The sequence below is a fragment of the Brachyhypopomus gauderio genome, unplaced genomic scaffold, assembly GCF_052324685.1.
Source record: "Brachyhypopomus gauderio isolate BG-103 unplaced genomic scaffold, BGAUD_0.2 sc373, whole genome shotgun sequence".
Taxonomy (NCBI): domain Eukaryota; kingdom Metazoa; phylum Chordata; class Actinopteri; order Gymnotiformes; family Hypopomidae; genus Brachyhypopomus; species Brachyhypopomus gauderio.
Genome location: NW_027507194.1, coordinates 32501 through 47909, shown reverse-complemented (window position 1 = coordinate 47909; position 15409 = coordinate 32501). Strand labels below are relative to the sequence as shown.

The 15409-nt window shown below is 48.0% G+C and overlaps 1 protein-coding gene across 3 annotated transcripts in view; it reads right to left on the bottom strand.

Moving 5' to 3' along the window:
• Nucleotides 1-15409, bottom strand: part of LOC143505483 (calcium/calmodulin-dependent protein kinase type II subunit beta-like) — a 50675-nt gene that overhangs the window by 29457 nt on the left and 5809 nt on the right. For all 3 annotated transcript variants that reach the window (XM_076996152.1, XM_076996154.1, XM_076996153.1), the window contains exons 3-4: nt 5720-5779; nt 5470-5524 (exon numbers count right to left, since the gene is read on the bottom strand). In XM_076996152.1, the coding sequence (XP_076852267.1) occupies nt 5470-5524; nt 5720-5779 (115 nt within the window). The remainder of the gene's footprint in view (nt 1-5469; nt 5525-5719; nt 5780-15409) is intronic.

Here is a 15409-nt window from a genome sequence, read left to right as displayed (position 1 = left end):
AACTGGCTACTTGTTATCAAGAGGACCGAGGAACAGGACACTCGGGGGAGACTGGGACACAGAGGCAAATAGGCGGAGGACGTCGGAGACAGGGACGGGAACAAAGTGGGTGACGACCTGGGGGACAGAGACAGGCACAGGGATCTGGAGAAAGCCACCAAAGACTGGGACGGGCACGTGGACACGAACAGTAACGCACACAGGGACCAACAGAAAACCAGGAACGGGACAGGGCAACACAGGGAACACAGGTAAGCGCAATACAGGTTCAACAAGGGGACCAGCATTTAAACAGACCGGCACCGAATCGTGGGACCTGGGAGGCCGGGCGACGGGCCGCAGGGACCTGGGGAACAAGGGAGATCCCACGGAGTCGGGGCGTCGACGGGATTCCTGGGGGGCATGGGCGACGAGGAGGAGAGAAACCATGGGGACAGGGAAAACTAGGTGGGACCTTGGAGGAGGGAGGGGCTGTGACGTGACACTTTCTTTCTGTTTTTGTAATCCTGTCTAACATTGCTAAAAAAAACAAATCTAGTGGTGGTCTAAAGACTTTTACACAGTACTGTATATAAATAAAAAAGCACTTTGCTTTTGTACTACACAGCATTTCTGCAATCTGTTCTACTTTTACATCTTTACTACACTATATCACACAAACATACACACACACGTGGCATGTGACATAATATTAAAACCTCCTGCCTGATATTGGGTTATGTCTGGTCATGGTGCCCTACTAAACAGCTCAGTGCCATGTGGGTCTGGACCTCTGAAGGTGTGCTGTGGTATCTGACGTTGGCAGCAGACTCATTTCTGTAGGTTGGGAGTTGGAGCCTCCAGGGACCCACCTTGCTTTTCCAGCTGTACTGTATGCTTAAACACAACTAGGTTCTTGTAGGTTCTACTGAACTCTCCTGCCATGTTTTCTCGAGCTCATCCTGGTTTGCCGTGTGGCACGGCGCATTATCCTGCTGATTGTGGCTATTAAGGGGTGAACTTGGTCTGGCACAAAGTTTAGGTAGGTGGCAAGTGTAATATACACATGAACGACCAGACCTCATCCAGACCTCCAGACTGCCCTCCACTACATGGGCAAAAATTATATCACAATTATTTATTAAATTTGGTCAATACGATTTAATTCCGATATCGATATGAATCAACTCATTGATTACTACAACCCATCTCAAAATGCTGGATTTCTCCTAGTTCCAAAAAATTAGTAAAACTTACAGCCGGAGGCAGAGCTTTCTCTTTTAAAGCCCCTCATTTATGGAATAGCCTTCCAGCTCCAATCTGAGATTCTGACACAGTTCCAATCTTTAAATCTAGACTTAACTCACCTGTTCAATCAAGCCTTCAGCTAACATTCCCCTTGTAAGGTGTAGGGGCTGGGGGGCCCCCAGACGTTGAGATTTCTGTTGATCTGAGATGTTGATGCTGTCATCCAGCTGTGTCTTGGCATCACTCTATTTGTGACTATGACTGACTGGAAAGCAATGTCTCAGTGACCCTCATGCCTGTGGTCCACCTCTGAACCCCTCCCTTTAGTTATGCTGCTATAGAGTTTAGTCTGCCGGAGCCACATGCTCATCACTGGCACGTGAGCTACGTACATTTAAATCAATGGTGGTTTAAATTCATTCTTGCATGGCTCTACCCAAGACGATTGGATACAGGCACCTGCAGGCACCTGGGGGGATGGTCTGGCTGCCGGTGGATGTGCTGATACCGGGGTTCACCTGGGAGTAACACTGCAGTCGGAGCCTACAATACCAGCATCACACTGCTCCGACACGGAATGAAAGCCTGGCATTCATCAACAGACATTTACAGTGACAATATCAAAACCCAGAACTTTCAATTCTACCTTTTACCTAGTCTGATTGTGTGAATTGTGTGTGACTTTTGTATTTGTGTGTTAACGGGCCGCCCAATGGAGGATGGGTTCCCTTTTGAGTCTTGGTCCTCCCGAGGTTTTCTTCCTATTCCCAACCATCATAGGGAGTTTTTCCCTCGCCACTGTCGCCTTTGGCTTGCTCATTAGGGTTCTGGACCCATAGTATTGTTAACCTTGTAAACCCTGTAAAGCTGCTTTGCGACAACTTGAGTTGTTAAAAAGCGCTATACAAATAAACTTTGATTGATTGATTGATTGAACAATATAAAAGCAACAGGAACCTGCCAAGAACACCCACAACAGATGCCTGTACCTCAAATGTCTGAATAATTAATGTCAAGTATATAAAACCTCCTCCTATAAAACTATATTTACTTTAGAAATAAAAATAGCACAAATAAATCAGTCAACAAGTCATTATTTGTATTCAGCCTTCGTACATGAACATGAGCCACAACATCATCAAATAAACGAACTGGTCGGCTTTGTCAATATTAATATCTTTGATAGCCGAACCACTTCCACACCACAGAATTAGTCTTTCCCAGGATGTCAAGTAATGAAGTACTAATACTTCGCTACTTTACTTAAGTAGAAATTTTTGGGTATCTATGCTTTACTGAAGTACCGGTAATTAATTTTCATCCAATTTTTTACTTCAATTTTCGCTCAATTATCTGTACTTTCTACTCCTTACGTTTTATAACCTGCTCGTTACTCCTATTTAATTTTGGCTTGTTCTCAATCTGGCTTGTAATTTTTAAAAAACTATCCAGATATATCGTGACATCCAGATAGAGTGGATATGAATGTGGTGGGATCAGAAGTATAAACATACATTTTAATGGGCTGAAACAGTTAGCCTAGTCCATCCATATTTTTATCATTGACATTTTAAAATAACATTATAGCCATTGTGGCTTTTAGAAAAAATGTTTTTGGGGGCAGTGGGGTAGTGCCCTATAGGCCCTGTGACATTGGCCTACGTTTTGTCCTTAATGGCATTTTTCCACCCTTGCAGTACTTTTTTACCAAGTAGTTTTGAAACCAGTACGTTACACTTTTACTTGAGTGAACAAATTGAGTTGATTTACATCCACAGAAGTATTTTAAACTCTAGTATCACTTCTGAATGTGAATACTTTTGACACCTTTAGTCTTTCCCTTTTATCAACTATCTCGTCTGCTTCATTATCACTCGGCAAAACTCATTCAGTCACTTTTGTGTTGTGGTCAGCGGTACTCACCTCTGCAGCTAGTACGTGTCAAGTTGGAGCCAAACCAAAACTACTATAGGCTGATGTTTCGGCTTGAATGCAGTGCCCTGTTATCAACACTGTAATGTTGTAAATAGCGTTTATCAAAATATTGAAAATCAAATCATCGTTATTGAAACATTTTTCTATCACGATATATATTGATATTGAGTTATTGTCCAGCCCTACCCTGGCACAATCTCTTTTCCAATGCACTATGCACCTAGCCATCCACGTGACGTAAAAACAAAACATGACTCATCAGACCAGACCATCTTCTTCCATCGTTCATTGTGGTGCAGTTCTGAACAGGGTTGCCACGGTGAACAGGGTTGCCACGGACACTCTGGCTAACCTGTTCACAGTCAGCACAACGTTTCAGCACGTTGTGTTGCAGCACCTCACACACACACACACACACACACACACACACACACACACTATACACCGCATTGTGTTGGAGCACGTTCTCTGAGGAGCTGGAGCAGATGGGCCAGCCTTCACTCACCACACACATCAGTGAGAAACGGACGACCCTACCACCCAATTCACTGGACGGCTTTTTCCGATTACTTTTGGTAAGTACTTTACACCAGGAACACTTTTGGTCATCCCTCACAAACAGGCCCTTTTCAAGTCACTCAGAGCCTAATGCATGCCCAATATTCTCTGCTTCCAACACCTCAGCTTCAGAAGACACTGCTCACTCACGCTACAGAGTTTATCCCACCTGATGTCTGCGTCGTGATGAGAATCAATATTATGCAATTCACTTCACGTCAAAACTGCAATGAAGTACACAAGTTTTCCAGAGAAGCCAGATGTTCTTCATCAGCTGTGCAAACAAAGTGCATAAAATGGCCCTGAGCACTTTGATTTACTGATTTGACATTTCAACCAGAGACCCTCATCTGAAAAATTGATACACTGAAAATTCTGACTCATCCCTGCTCCACTTTCATCCTTAAAAATACCTGAAGTCAAAAGAGGGAAAATACTGTCCACAGATCTGAGGCTTTAGAAGCAATACACACACACACACACACACACACACCACACACACACACACACACACTCACGCATACACACACACATACTCTCAACGCATTCACACACAAACACTCTCACGCATACACACACAAACACACACACACATATATACTCACGCATACACACACACACACACACACACACACACACACACACACACACTCACACTCACGCATACACACACACACTCTCACGCATTCACACACAAACACTCTCACGCATACACACACAAACACACACACACACATATATACTCACGCATACACACACACACACACACACACACACACACACACACACACACACACACACACTCACACTCACGCATTCACACACAAACACTCTCACGCATACACACACACAAACACACACACACACATATATACTCACGCATACACCACACACAAACACAAACACGCATACACACACACAGACACACTCTCACGCATACACGCACACACATGCACACACACACACTTTCACGCACACACACGCACACACAAACACACATTCACCCGCATACACACACTCTCACGCACACACACGCAAACACACATTCACGCATGCACACACTCACGCACACGCGCGCACGCACGCACAAACACACTCACACACTCATGCATACACACCACACACTCATGCATACACACACACACACACACTCACGCACACACTCACACGAACACTCACGCACCGCATACACACACCGCATACACACATACACACACACTCACACTCACGCATACACACACACACACACACTCTCACGCATACATACACAAACACTCTCACGCATACACACACACACACACACACTAAGAACACAACCAAAACCATACTAACCACACCACTATACTCACGCATACACACACATACAAACACAAACACAAACTCACACACACACACACACACTCTCACGCATACACACGCATACACACACACTCCCTCACGCACACACACATTCACGCATACACACACCTCACGCACACGCACGCACGCACGCACACACACACTCACACACACACACACACTCATGCATACACACACTCACGCACGCACGCACACACATACTCACGCACCTCGCACATGTGCACACAACGCACACTCACGCACACACTCACACGAACACTCACACACGCATACACACACAGGCATACACACACACCGCATACACCACACACGCATACACACACACACACCCCGTAACTCAACATACGGACACACATGCAGACAGGCGCGCACAGCGAAATGAATACTTACAAATCAAACAGCAGGTAGTGGAACCCTTCCTCTGATATGCTGTCATGGAGCCGAACTGCAACACAAGAAGAGGAGAACAAACTCATTAGGAACCTTTAACTGATTTAATGCACTTGTGTAAGTATGTCCGGGTCTGAACCGCCTTCAGATCCCGACCCACTCAGGTATAAAGCTATACTTTGGAGCGGCCATCAGATCAGAACAGTTATGGTGTGTCTCATGTCAAGTAGGAGATTGTCGCCAGGCTCACCGATGTTTGGGTGCTTGAGGAGACGACAGATCCGAGCTTCTCGTTCAAGCTTCTGGTGGTCTGAAGGACAGAAATACACATATTAAGTGTTACACAACAATGTCTTGGCACTGACAAGTGGCCCCTCACACAGCACAGTGGTCTTAGCCAAAGTCTAGCATGAGAGGGCACAACCTGAACATCAAAATTAGAGATTTGCCCACTGATCATCATCATAATAATAATAATAATAATCTTTATTTGTATAGCACCTTTCATACATATATGCAACTCAAAGTGCCATATAGACAAAAGGCCAGAGAGCACCGTGAACTCCGCTAATGACAGAGGCAATGATGAGAAAGAAGAGCGGCTGTATTAACACGGCAGGACAGAAAAGGTCACAAGACACCACCCAGCAAACAAGAGAATCTACAACAGTGTTAGCATTCCTCACATTCCATCTGGATGATGTCATGGTTGATGAAATCATCAGCTGGTTGATGTCAAAGACATTCCACAGAGAGAGAGAAAAATTGTATAAATGAGAGAGAGAGAGGAGAGAGAGAGAGAGAGAGAGAAAATAATGTATAAATGACTCCACCACTTCTTCACCTCCAGCTGATCTCTGACCAGTGATTTGTGCTGGGTGTGCGCATGTGTATAATTAATCCCTCGCATTGGAGATCTGATCTCTGACCAGTGATTGTGCTGGGTGTGTGCATGTGTATAATTAATCCCTCGCATTGGAGATCTGATCTCTGACCAGTGATTGTGCTGGGTGTGTGCATGTTTATAATTAATCCCTCGCATTGGAGATCAGCCCCCAGCAGAGGTCTGGCAGCTGGAACCTGGGGTCACATACAGAGCAACGATCCAGCCAATCGGGAGGCCCGTGGGTAAATCTGCTCCAGCCAATCACAGCAGCGCCATATGTGGTCAGTGCCGCACAGTCTGAGGGTTACAGCCACACAGCCTGGTTCAGGGTTAAGACCCCTCAGTCTGTCCTGCATGAACACATCTTCACACATGCAACCACTCCAGGACACAATCACACACACCAAGCTTTTGAATGTAGGGAAAGACTGCAGACTGCAGCGTTTTGTGCAGTGTAGTCTACAATCTTGCCCAAGCCCAATAACCCCCAGCCACTGTTTCTCACAGATCCATCCCACGTTTTCCATGTGCTAGAAATACCATATACTGTATTCACATGATCCTGTAAGGCCACACAGACACATAAATACCCCTTTATTTTTCAGAAATTCTCACTTTCCCCTGAACCCAAGTGCTAACGACACTGATCTAATTCTGCAGGGCTTTTAGCCAGAAGGGTCACAGAGACCTGGGTCTGATTTCTCCAGGCCTGAGCACCAGTAAAGCCTGCAGGGAGACACCGGGCTTACAGCGCCCCCGCTGGTCAGTTTGGCTCATAGCACCCTCTCCCCTGTGATGCAGCAAGGTAAATAAGACATGAGAGGATGATGAAAGATTGAAGGAAGAAAGAATGCAAACGCAGAGACAGGAAAGGAAGAAGCAGGGGAGGAATGAAGGGAAGGATGGAGAAGAGAGAAGAAAGAAAAATTGAGAGGTAGCAGGTGAAAAAGTCATGGTCTGGTGGTAGGGAACTGGTCTTGTGACCGGAGGGTCGTGGGTTAGATTCACAGACCTGAGGCCCATGACTGAGGTGCCCTTGAGCAGGCACCTAACCCCAAGTAAAATGAGAAATTAGGAAATGAGGGTCAAATAGAAATGCAGAGGGAGAAAAAATGACAGAAAGCAGCACGTGTGTGTGTGTGTGTGTGTGTGTGTGTGTGTGTGTGTGTGTGTGTGTGTGTGTGTGTGTGACCACACCAGGGCATTATCATCAATTGCTTAAAAGAAGCTTCAAAGTAGGGCTGTGACGGTATGGATTTTTTCTTACCGCGGTGACAGAGCAACGTATAACCGCGGTAATGCGGTTAAACCCGCCCCCCCCCCCCCCCCCCCCCCCACCGAAAAATATAATAAAAATAACATGCACTTTTAAATACTTTTAACAGGTACTTAATTCGTCGTAAAGTAAATACTTTACGCAAAATTATGGCCATAATATTGTTAATAATGACGGTGAATAACGTTAATTATAAATATCTTATTTTTCCGTCTTCATGTTCCTTGCAAGACAAACCAACATGTTCACTTTTTCGGTTTAAAAGGACTATCTAAACGAGGTGGCAATGTTGCCTGCCGTGTTGAATACACGCCCCGATGGAGTGCTCGTTGCGCAAACTGTATATTTTTTTGGAAATGTTTGACAGAAGAGGGAATCCATTTTGATTTTTCCGCCACCCCGGGCAAGTGGGTCCGAATGCGAATCGAGGGCTTCCTCCTGCAAATATGTGGCGAGTTCAGTGTCCGCACCAGGCTAAAAGCCACATACATCTACTGAACTGAATACATTTAACTGAACTGATCAGTTTCTGAACGGTGTCTGTAGCATTTCATGTGCGACAGTGTTGTGTCGAATTCCGACTTGCCACGTTATTCCGCGCATAAATACGCTACAGATAATATTGTCGATTTATGTTTCTATGCATAAATAAGAGCTAGACTTTAATTATCCATCACAGCAAACGGGCATTATCTATGTCCAAAGCCACACTGGCTCGAGGGTGTTAATTATTTAAAATAAAATACACACTAGCTATAGCGAAGTTCACCTCTGACCACGACTTCGCAGTATTACAGCAGTATTGTAGCGTCGGGCTATGGGGAGGTACCGAAGAGTTACTGCTACATTCTGTGTAAGTTCGGCGATATCCTGTTTCTGCGCTGGTTGACACGGGGTCCTCTGTATCGCTTATACGGCCTGATTTACTTGCGGGCAGCGCGGGGGGGCTCGCTGACGTGACGCGTAGTCGGGGGGGGCTGACCACGGTTACGGGTGAGCGCCTTGAGCTGCTAGGGTACATCGAGGTCGAATTTGACTTTGGGCAGGGACCTTGCGTCCACATGTTTTGGGGTCGGGGAGATCTCAGATTCGTGTATTCTCTGTAGCGATTTCCTGAAACAGACTAGGGCCATTATCGACTACGGGCATGGGGTACTGTGCTGAATGATCGGCCGGTTAATGTGTGCTGCGGGAGTGACACGACCCCGCGTTCGTGTTTAATGTCAAGGAACAGGTGAGTTTGAACAAACCGTTTGCCGTGCCCCGGGGGACCCGATCCATGAGTTGTGGCTTAGGAGTAGCTCGGGGCTATCCATAATGCAAGGCGGGCTACTCCGTGACCTTCTAGAGCGCTACAGGGGATCATTCGCGGCGAACGAACGTGACTGTTCAAGGACGGGGTTCGCGAGCCACTCGATCGACACGGGGGACGCTAGCCTGCCCGCCCTGAGACCCCACACCGCCTCCCTCTAGCTAAGCGTGCGGCGGCCGAGAGTCAGATTCGGGAGATGGCAGCGGCTGGCGTCATTGAACCGTCTAGCAGCTCGTGGTCCGCACCGGTAGTCCTGGCGAAAAAGAAGGACGGCTCATGGCGGTTCTGTGTTGACTACCGGCGCTTGAACGCGGTCACCAGGCTGGACTCCTACCCCATACCACGGGTGGGTGACACGCTTCGAACAACTAGCGGGCTCCGACTGGTTTAGTTCTCTGGACCTGCGTAGACGGGTACTGGCAGGTCCCCTTGGCGGACACGGCCAAGGAGAAAACTGCCTTCTCTATTGGTTCTGGCCTCTGGCAATTCACGGTCCTCCCTTTCGGACTATGTAACGCTCCGGCCACTTTTGAGCGCTTGATGGAGCGTGTCCTGTCTGGCGTCCCGAGCAGTACGTGCGTCGTTTATCTGGATGATGTTTTGGTCCATGCCGCGGGTTTCGAGTCAGCGCTGGCCAATTTAGAGCTAGTCTTGGGCCTCGTGAAGGAAGCGAATTTGTCTCTCAACCCGGCAAAGTGCAATCTCCTTCAGCGACGCGTAAATTTCCTCGGACACGTAGTGAGCAAGGAGGGTATAGCTACTGATCCCAGCAAGACGGCCGCGGTCCGGGAGTGGCCCACCCCTCGTACTGTACGACAAGTGCGTAGTTTCCTCGGACTCGCGTCATACTACCGCCGCTTTGTAAAGGGCTTTGCAGATATTGCTGCCCCCCTTCACCGCTTGACGAGCGGCGGCGGTGTGAGGTTTAGCTGGTCTGACGACGCTGAACATGCGTTTTGTTCTCTGAAACAACGTTTGTGCAGTACGCCTGTCTTGGCTTACCCCTGCCCGGCCGAACGGTTCATCGTGGACACTGACGCAAGCGATCATGGTCTAGGTGCTGTACTGTCCCAGGTCCAGGGAGGTTCAGAACGGGTTATCGCGTACTTCAGCCGCCGCCTCGACAAGAGGAACTATTGTGTCACGTGACGCGAGCTGTTAGCCGTCGTTGAGGGGCTGCGCCACTTTAGGCCCTATGTGTACGGTGTGCCGTTCCTGCTGCGGACCGATCATGCATCACTCCAGTGGCTACTACGTTTCCGCGAGCCGGAGGGCCAATTAGCGAGGTGGCTAACCCGGCTACAGGAGTTTAACTTCGTGGTCGAACACAGGCCTGGTCACAACCACGGTAATGCCGACGCGCTGTCCCGACGCCCGTGCACGTCACTCGACTGCAAATACTGCCAGCGGGCTGAAGACAGAGCGGTCGACATCGGTCTATGCGCGGCGGTTGGCCAGTTTACCCCCTTCTCCCCCCGTGTTAAGCTGTGTGTCCACCGCGGAGCTGACCGAAGCTCAGGGGGCTGATCTGGAGCTCGAGTGGGCACTGCGTGCGGTTGAGTCGGCCACCACTCCGGAGTGGGACACTGTGATGCGACTGGGCCCCGTGGCCAAGGCCCTGAAGTCTAACTGGGGCAACCTGAAAGTTGTTGGGGGTATGCTATGCCGGGTTTGGGAGGACCCGGGCACTGGGGGCCGTCTAACCCAAGCAGTGGTGCCACGGGAGCTGCGCAACGATGTCCTGCGGGCCGTACACGGTCTTCCCGGCTCAGGCCATTTTGGCATCACCAAAACTTTGGGCCGGTTGCGTCAGAAATTCTGGTGGCCTGGCTGCAGGATGGATGTCGAGCTGTATGTCCACTGCTGTGACGTGTGCGCTGCTAAGAAGGGACCGGCGAGGACCTCACATGCTCCCCTCCACCCCATGCAATCCGGCAGCCCTATGGAAAGAGTGGCAGTGGACGTGCTGGGGCCGTTCCCAGTGACTGAGTCGGGTAACCGCTACGTGCTCGTGGCCATGGACTACTTCACAAAATGGCCGGAGGCGTATGCGGTGCCCGACCAGAGTGCTACAACGACGGCTGAGACCCTGGTGTCTTCTGCCGTTTCGGTGTCCCAGAGGCACTACACAGCGACCAGGGTAGGAACTTTGAGTCTGAGGTCATGGGCGAGGTCTGCCGTTTGTTGGGGGTGCACAGGACGAGGACGACGCCCCTCCACCCGCAATGTGATGGTCTGGTTAAGCGATTCAACCGGACCCTGGCCGCTCAGCTGGCCATGGCTACCCGGGGGAACCAACGTGACTGGGACAAGCAGCTCCCTTTTGTCCTGTTGGCATGCCGCTCTGCCGTACAGGAGACCACTGGTTTCACGCCGGCCATGCTCATGTTCGGCCCGTGAGCTACGGTCGCCGGTAGACCTGGCTTTCGGCGCACCTCCAGTGGACGACGGTGACACTTACCAAGGTCCTGTGTTTGTTTCCAGGCTACGGACGAGACTGCACGATGTCCACACGCTGGCCAGGGGCCGCCAGTCTGAGGCCGGGCTACGCCAGAAGCGTGCTTACGACATGCGCTGCTATGGCGAACCTCTGCTGGCGAACTCTGAGGTATGGCTGTACAACCCGCAGCGTAAAAAGGGACTGTGCCCCAAGCTGCAGTCTGCTTGGGTGGGCCCGTGCTCTGTGCTGTACCTCGTGGTACATCGCGACCCGCCTTGCCCCGTACCGCCCAAGGGCTCAGGGCACTGGACGCTGCCGGGACTCTCCTGCCCCTGTTTCCCCCGTGGCCCCTCACACCATTTCCCCTGCGGCTGGATTGGCCAGGCCGCAACGTATGCGTAGGCTACCACGGCGCCTACAGGACTGTGTGCCCTGAAACGTGTGCCATGTCTATATGGACTGTTCATTGCTGAGTTCCCGACTGGTCAGATGCCATATTCTTGTTACGCATCTCCATGTTTTTGTTTTTTTCATGATGCTGTGAGTTGAGCTGTTTATTGCCTTATGCATGTTGTACGAGTTATACTGTTCATGCATTTATGTCGTGTTTGATTCCGTTATGGAATTTTTAAATCTTTGTATTAGTTGCACGCTACTGTTTTGTACTGTGTGGTCGCCGGGACGGCTGACCTCTTGGGGGGGGGGGCTGTGTAGCGTCGGGCTATGGGAGGTACTGAAGAGTTACTGTAATACCCATGAGCCCTAGCGGCCTAGAAGTGTTATGTGTTATGTAAGTTTATGCCTTTGTGTTACGAGTTGCTGTTATCCTTCATATGTGCTGTTGGTGTTAGTTACCCTGGTCCATTTCATGTACTTGTGCCTTACCCGAGTCCCCCTTCCACCCAGGTGTAATGTGATTGTCATAATGTTACCCCCCCCGTGTGCATGTGTGAATTGAGCGGTTAGCCCCATGTGATTGCGCATGCGCGCATTGAGTTTTACTTCATGGCATTAATAAAGCCAACTACAAAATTGAAATGGACCTGCCTACGACCTCTTTTCTCCACACCACGCCACAGTATTATGTCAAAATATCTAGTTAGGACAAAACTAGAGTGCTCAATGAACTAAGTTAGTCACTGTAACTCCCGAATATCATCTGTAGCGTCTTTATGCATGTGCAAACGAGGGGACTCGGAATTCGGCACAACACATGATGGTTTGAAAAAATTTCTCCGTTGTGCCTGCTGGATGCATGTGCATCTTCTTTGATTTACAACGTTGTCCTACCACCTAATTAACGTTCTGCTCCACCCCTGACGGGTGAAGAAACATCTACAGAAAAGCTGCAGCCCATTATAAACCGCATGGTTCAAATCGTGGGGGAAAAAGTAGCTTATACTCTGGAAAATATCCCCCATCCCCCAAACTCCATTTATTTAATGGACTGTTCCTCTCGTGTACACAGCGATCGCAACAAAAAAAAATTTGTTCATGTTTTTTCGCAATGGAAACGATTCGTTTTATAGATAAATAAATAGATAAACCGTGGTAATGAGCTAAACACCGCGGTAGGCACTACATAACCGGGGTATCGTGGTATTGCCGTAATGCGGTTATCGTCACAGCCCTACTTCAAAGCATCCAATGCTGACTGCAAACCAGCCAAGAGCAGAGAACTCAGGACAAGAAATGTGTGTGTTTGTAACCAGACAACAGGACTAAACAACATCCAGACATTAGTGACCCTATAAAAGACAAAACAAACATACACACAGTTCAGAGTACAAGAGAAGGCAAAGCTATGACCCCTTACAAGGTGTTACGAGTTCAATGTAGGGAGCTATTGTTGTAAGTAGCCTGGTGTGAGCAAGGTTCTCACCTGGCCATGACATCAGTGGTGTGTGTGTGTGTGTGTGTGTGTGTGTGTGTGTGTGTGTGTGTGTGAAGATGGCATATTCATAAACACTCACATCTCTTCAAAAAATGTTCTGAGATCCCTCCATAATGATCTGAGACCAGCTCTACATTCTCTTACAATGCAAATAAAATGAGACTTCATCAAAAGAGCTGATCTCAGAGCATAGTTTACATTTACTGTCTAGCACAGCATCTCTTTACGGTACAGAGTTCTACACTGCTGTGAGTAGGAATGAAAGATACACCTAGAAATAACGTCAGAGTACCATAATCTGACCTGGACTTGCATTTACACACAGCCCCTCCCACCACACACAGCCCCTCCCACCACACACAGCCCCTCCCACCACACAGCCCCTCCCACCACCACTCCCCTGCTGTACTAACGTGGCAGCACCTGCACTCTTCAACTGCTCCACTGGAATATGGTGATTCATCACCACAGGTCACACATGAACCCTCTAATGAAACACCAGTGAATTAATCACTGTGACAAACATTTGCTAGGATACCATAATCGGACACATAATCTTGTATGCTGTAGTAATACTAGAAATGGGAATAATCACCAACCTCTTGGAATTTTTTGTACAAATCTTCAGGTGTTTGGCCAGAATCGTTGTGTTAAGCTAGGTTTATACTTTTGCGAGTGACCGTAGCACGCGACTCCGCACACCTCGCGTGACCTGCGCGAATGGTGGAGGCGTTTATACTTTCTGTGTCACATTCTTTGCAGTGTTGTCCGAAACGATATGTGGTAGTATAAAGAAACACCCCTCAAAAACAGGGAAAGGAACATTTACATTTGCTTTGTGTTTCAGGTTTGAAAAGTGCTGGAATTTAGGCTAAAGTACTTGAAAATGCTTGAAATTGTAACTACTTTGTTTCACAACAAATAGCTGTCTGACTGAACAGTTCTCTTGTATTATGTTAACAAATACGAGCCTCTTGTAATTCCAGGATGAAACATGAGAGAACGTGAAGACGGTTAAGATTGGGCATTTTGAAAATAAATAACCATTAAATAATGTGATAAAAAAGCGAATAATTTCGAGTATATGTATAAATATTTAACTTAATTAAGTTTAACGTGCTGGGAAATTGTCACTTTGAGGAAGCCGGCCCCTCCCTTTTGGACGTGTGTTTACATCGTCCGCGTCTGCTCGTCTACGTCAGTGGATATCTGTGGGTGCGGTTTCGTCCTGTAATAATCTGTCTCACCTGTGGCTCATCTCGTCATCACATGGGGTTTATGTGGTTTGTCTATTTAAAGTGCGTTCGCGCCTGTGCTCGTCGTTGTCTGAGTCTACACGTTTACGTGTCCGTTATATGTTTCTCTGTGCGCTTTGAGCGCATTTCATGTTAATCATTAAAGTGACGTCTGCTAAACAGAGGATTTAGTGTCTCATCCTTCGCCCTGCCCGCACGTCACAGAAATATTGAAATGGACCTTGAAAGTGACATACAAGTGCTTGAATTCCACCCTATTAAGGTGTATGAACCCTGCAAATATGACTTAGCTAATTGCGCTGCAGTGCGAAGTTACAAAATTTGAGAGGTGCACGACTTCGCGAATCGACTGCACGTGAGGCCTCCGTGATTACGTCATTTTCGCCGTGCGGACCCTCGCGCCACTCGCGGCGCGTCAAGTATAAACCAGGCTTTAGCGCCCTTCGTTGAAAGCACCACTTGCCAACCGTCTTGTTCATGTCCTTCGGTTTTCCATCTGTATCTGCTTCGAATCCAAAGTACTTACACACAGCACTTCTGCTGCTTTCCTTGTTTATTAAGACGGGCTGCGAACACACTGCGTTTGCTTTAGCTGCCATTTTAGCATTACAAACTGTTCTGTGCATTACTGCAGCTTGGGTGGGTCAAACGAAAGCGCATTTTATGTAAAAAGAATCGATACTTAGAGAAACGAGTATTGTACCATTTTAGAATGTTCAGTATCGATATGTATCGATATATCGATTTTTTTGACAACACTAATCACAGGTAGTTCTTCCGAGATGTGTGTGTGTGTGTGTGTGTGTGTGTGTGTGTGTGTGTGTGTGTGTGTGTGTGTTTGTATACATGTGTGTGTGTGTGTGTGTATACATGGAG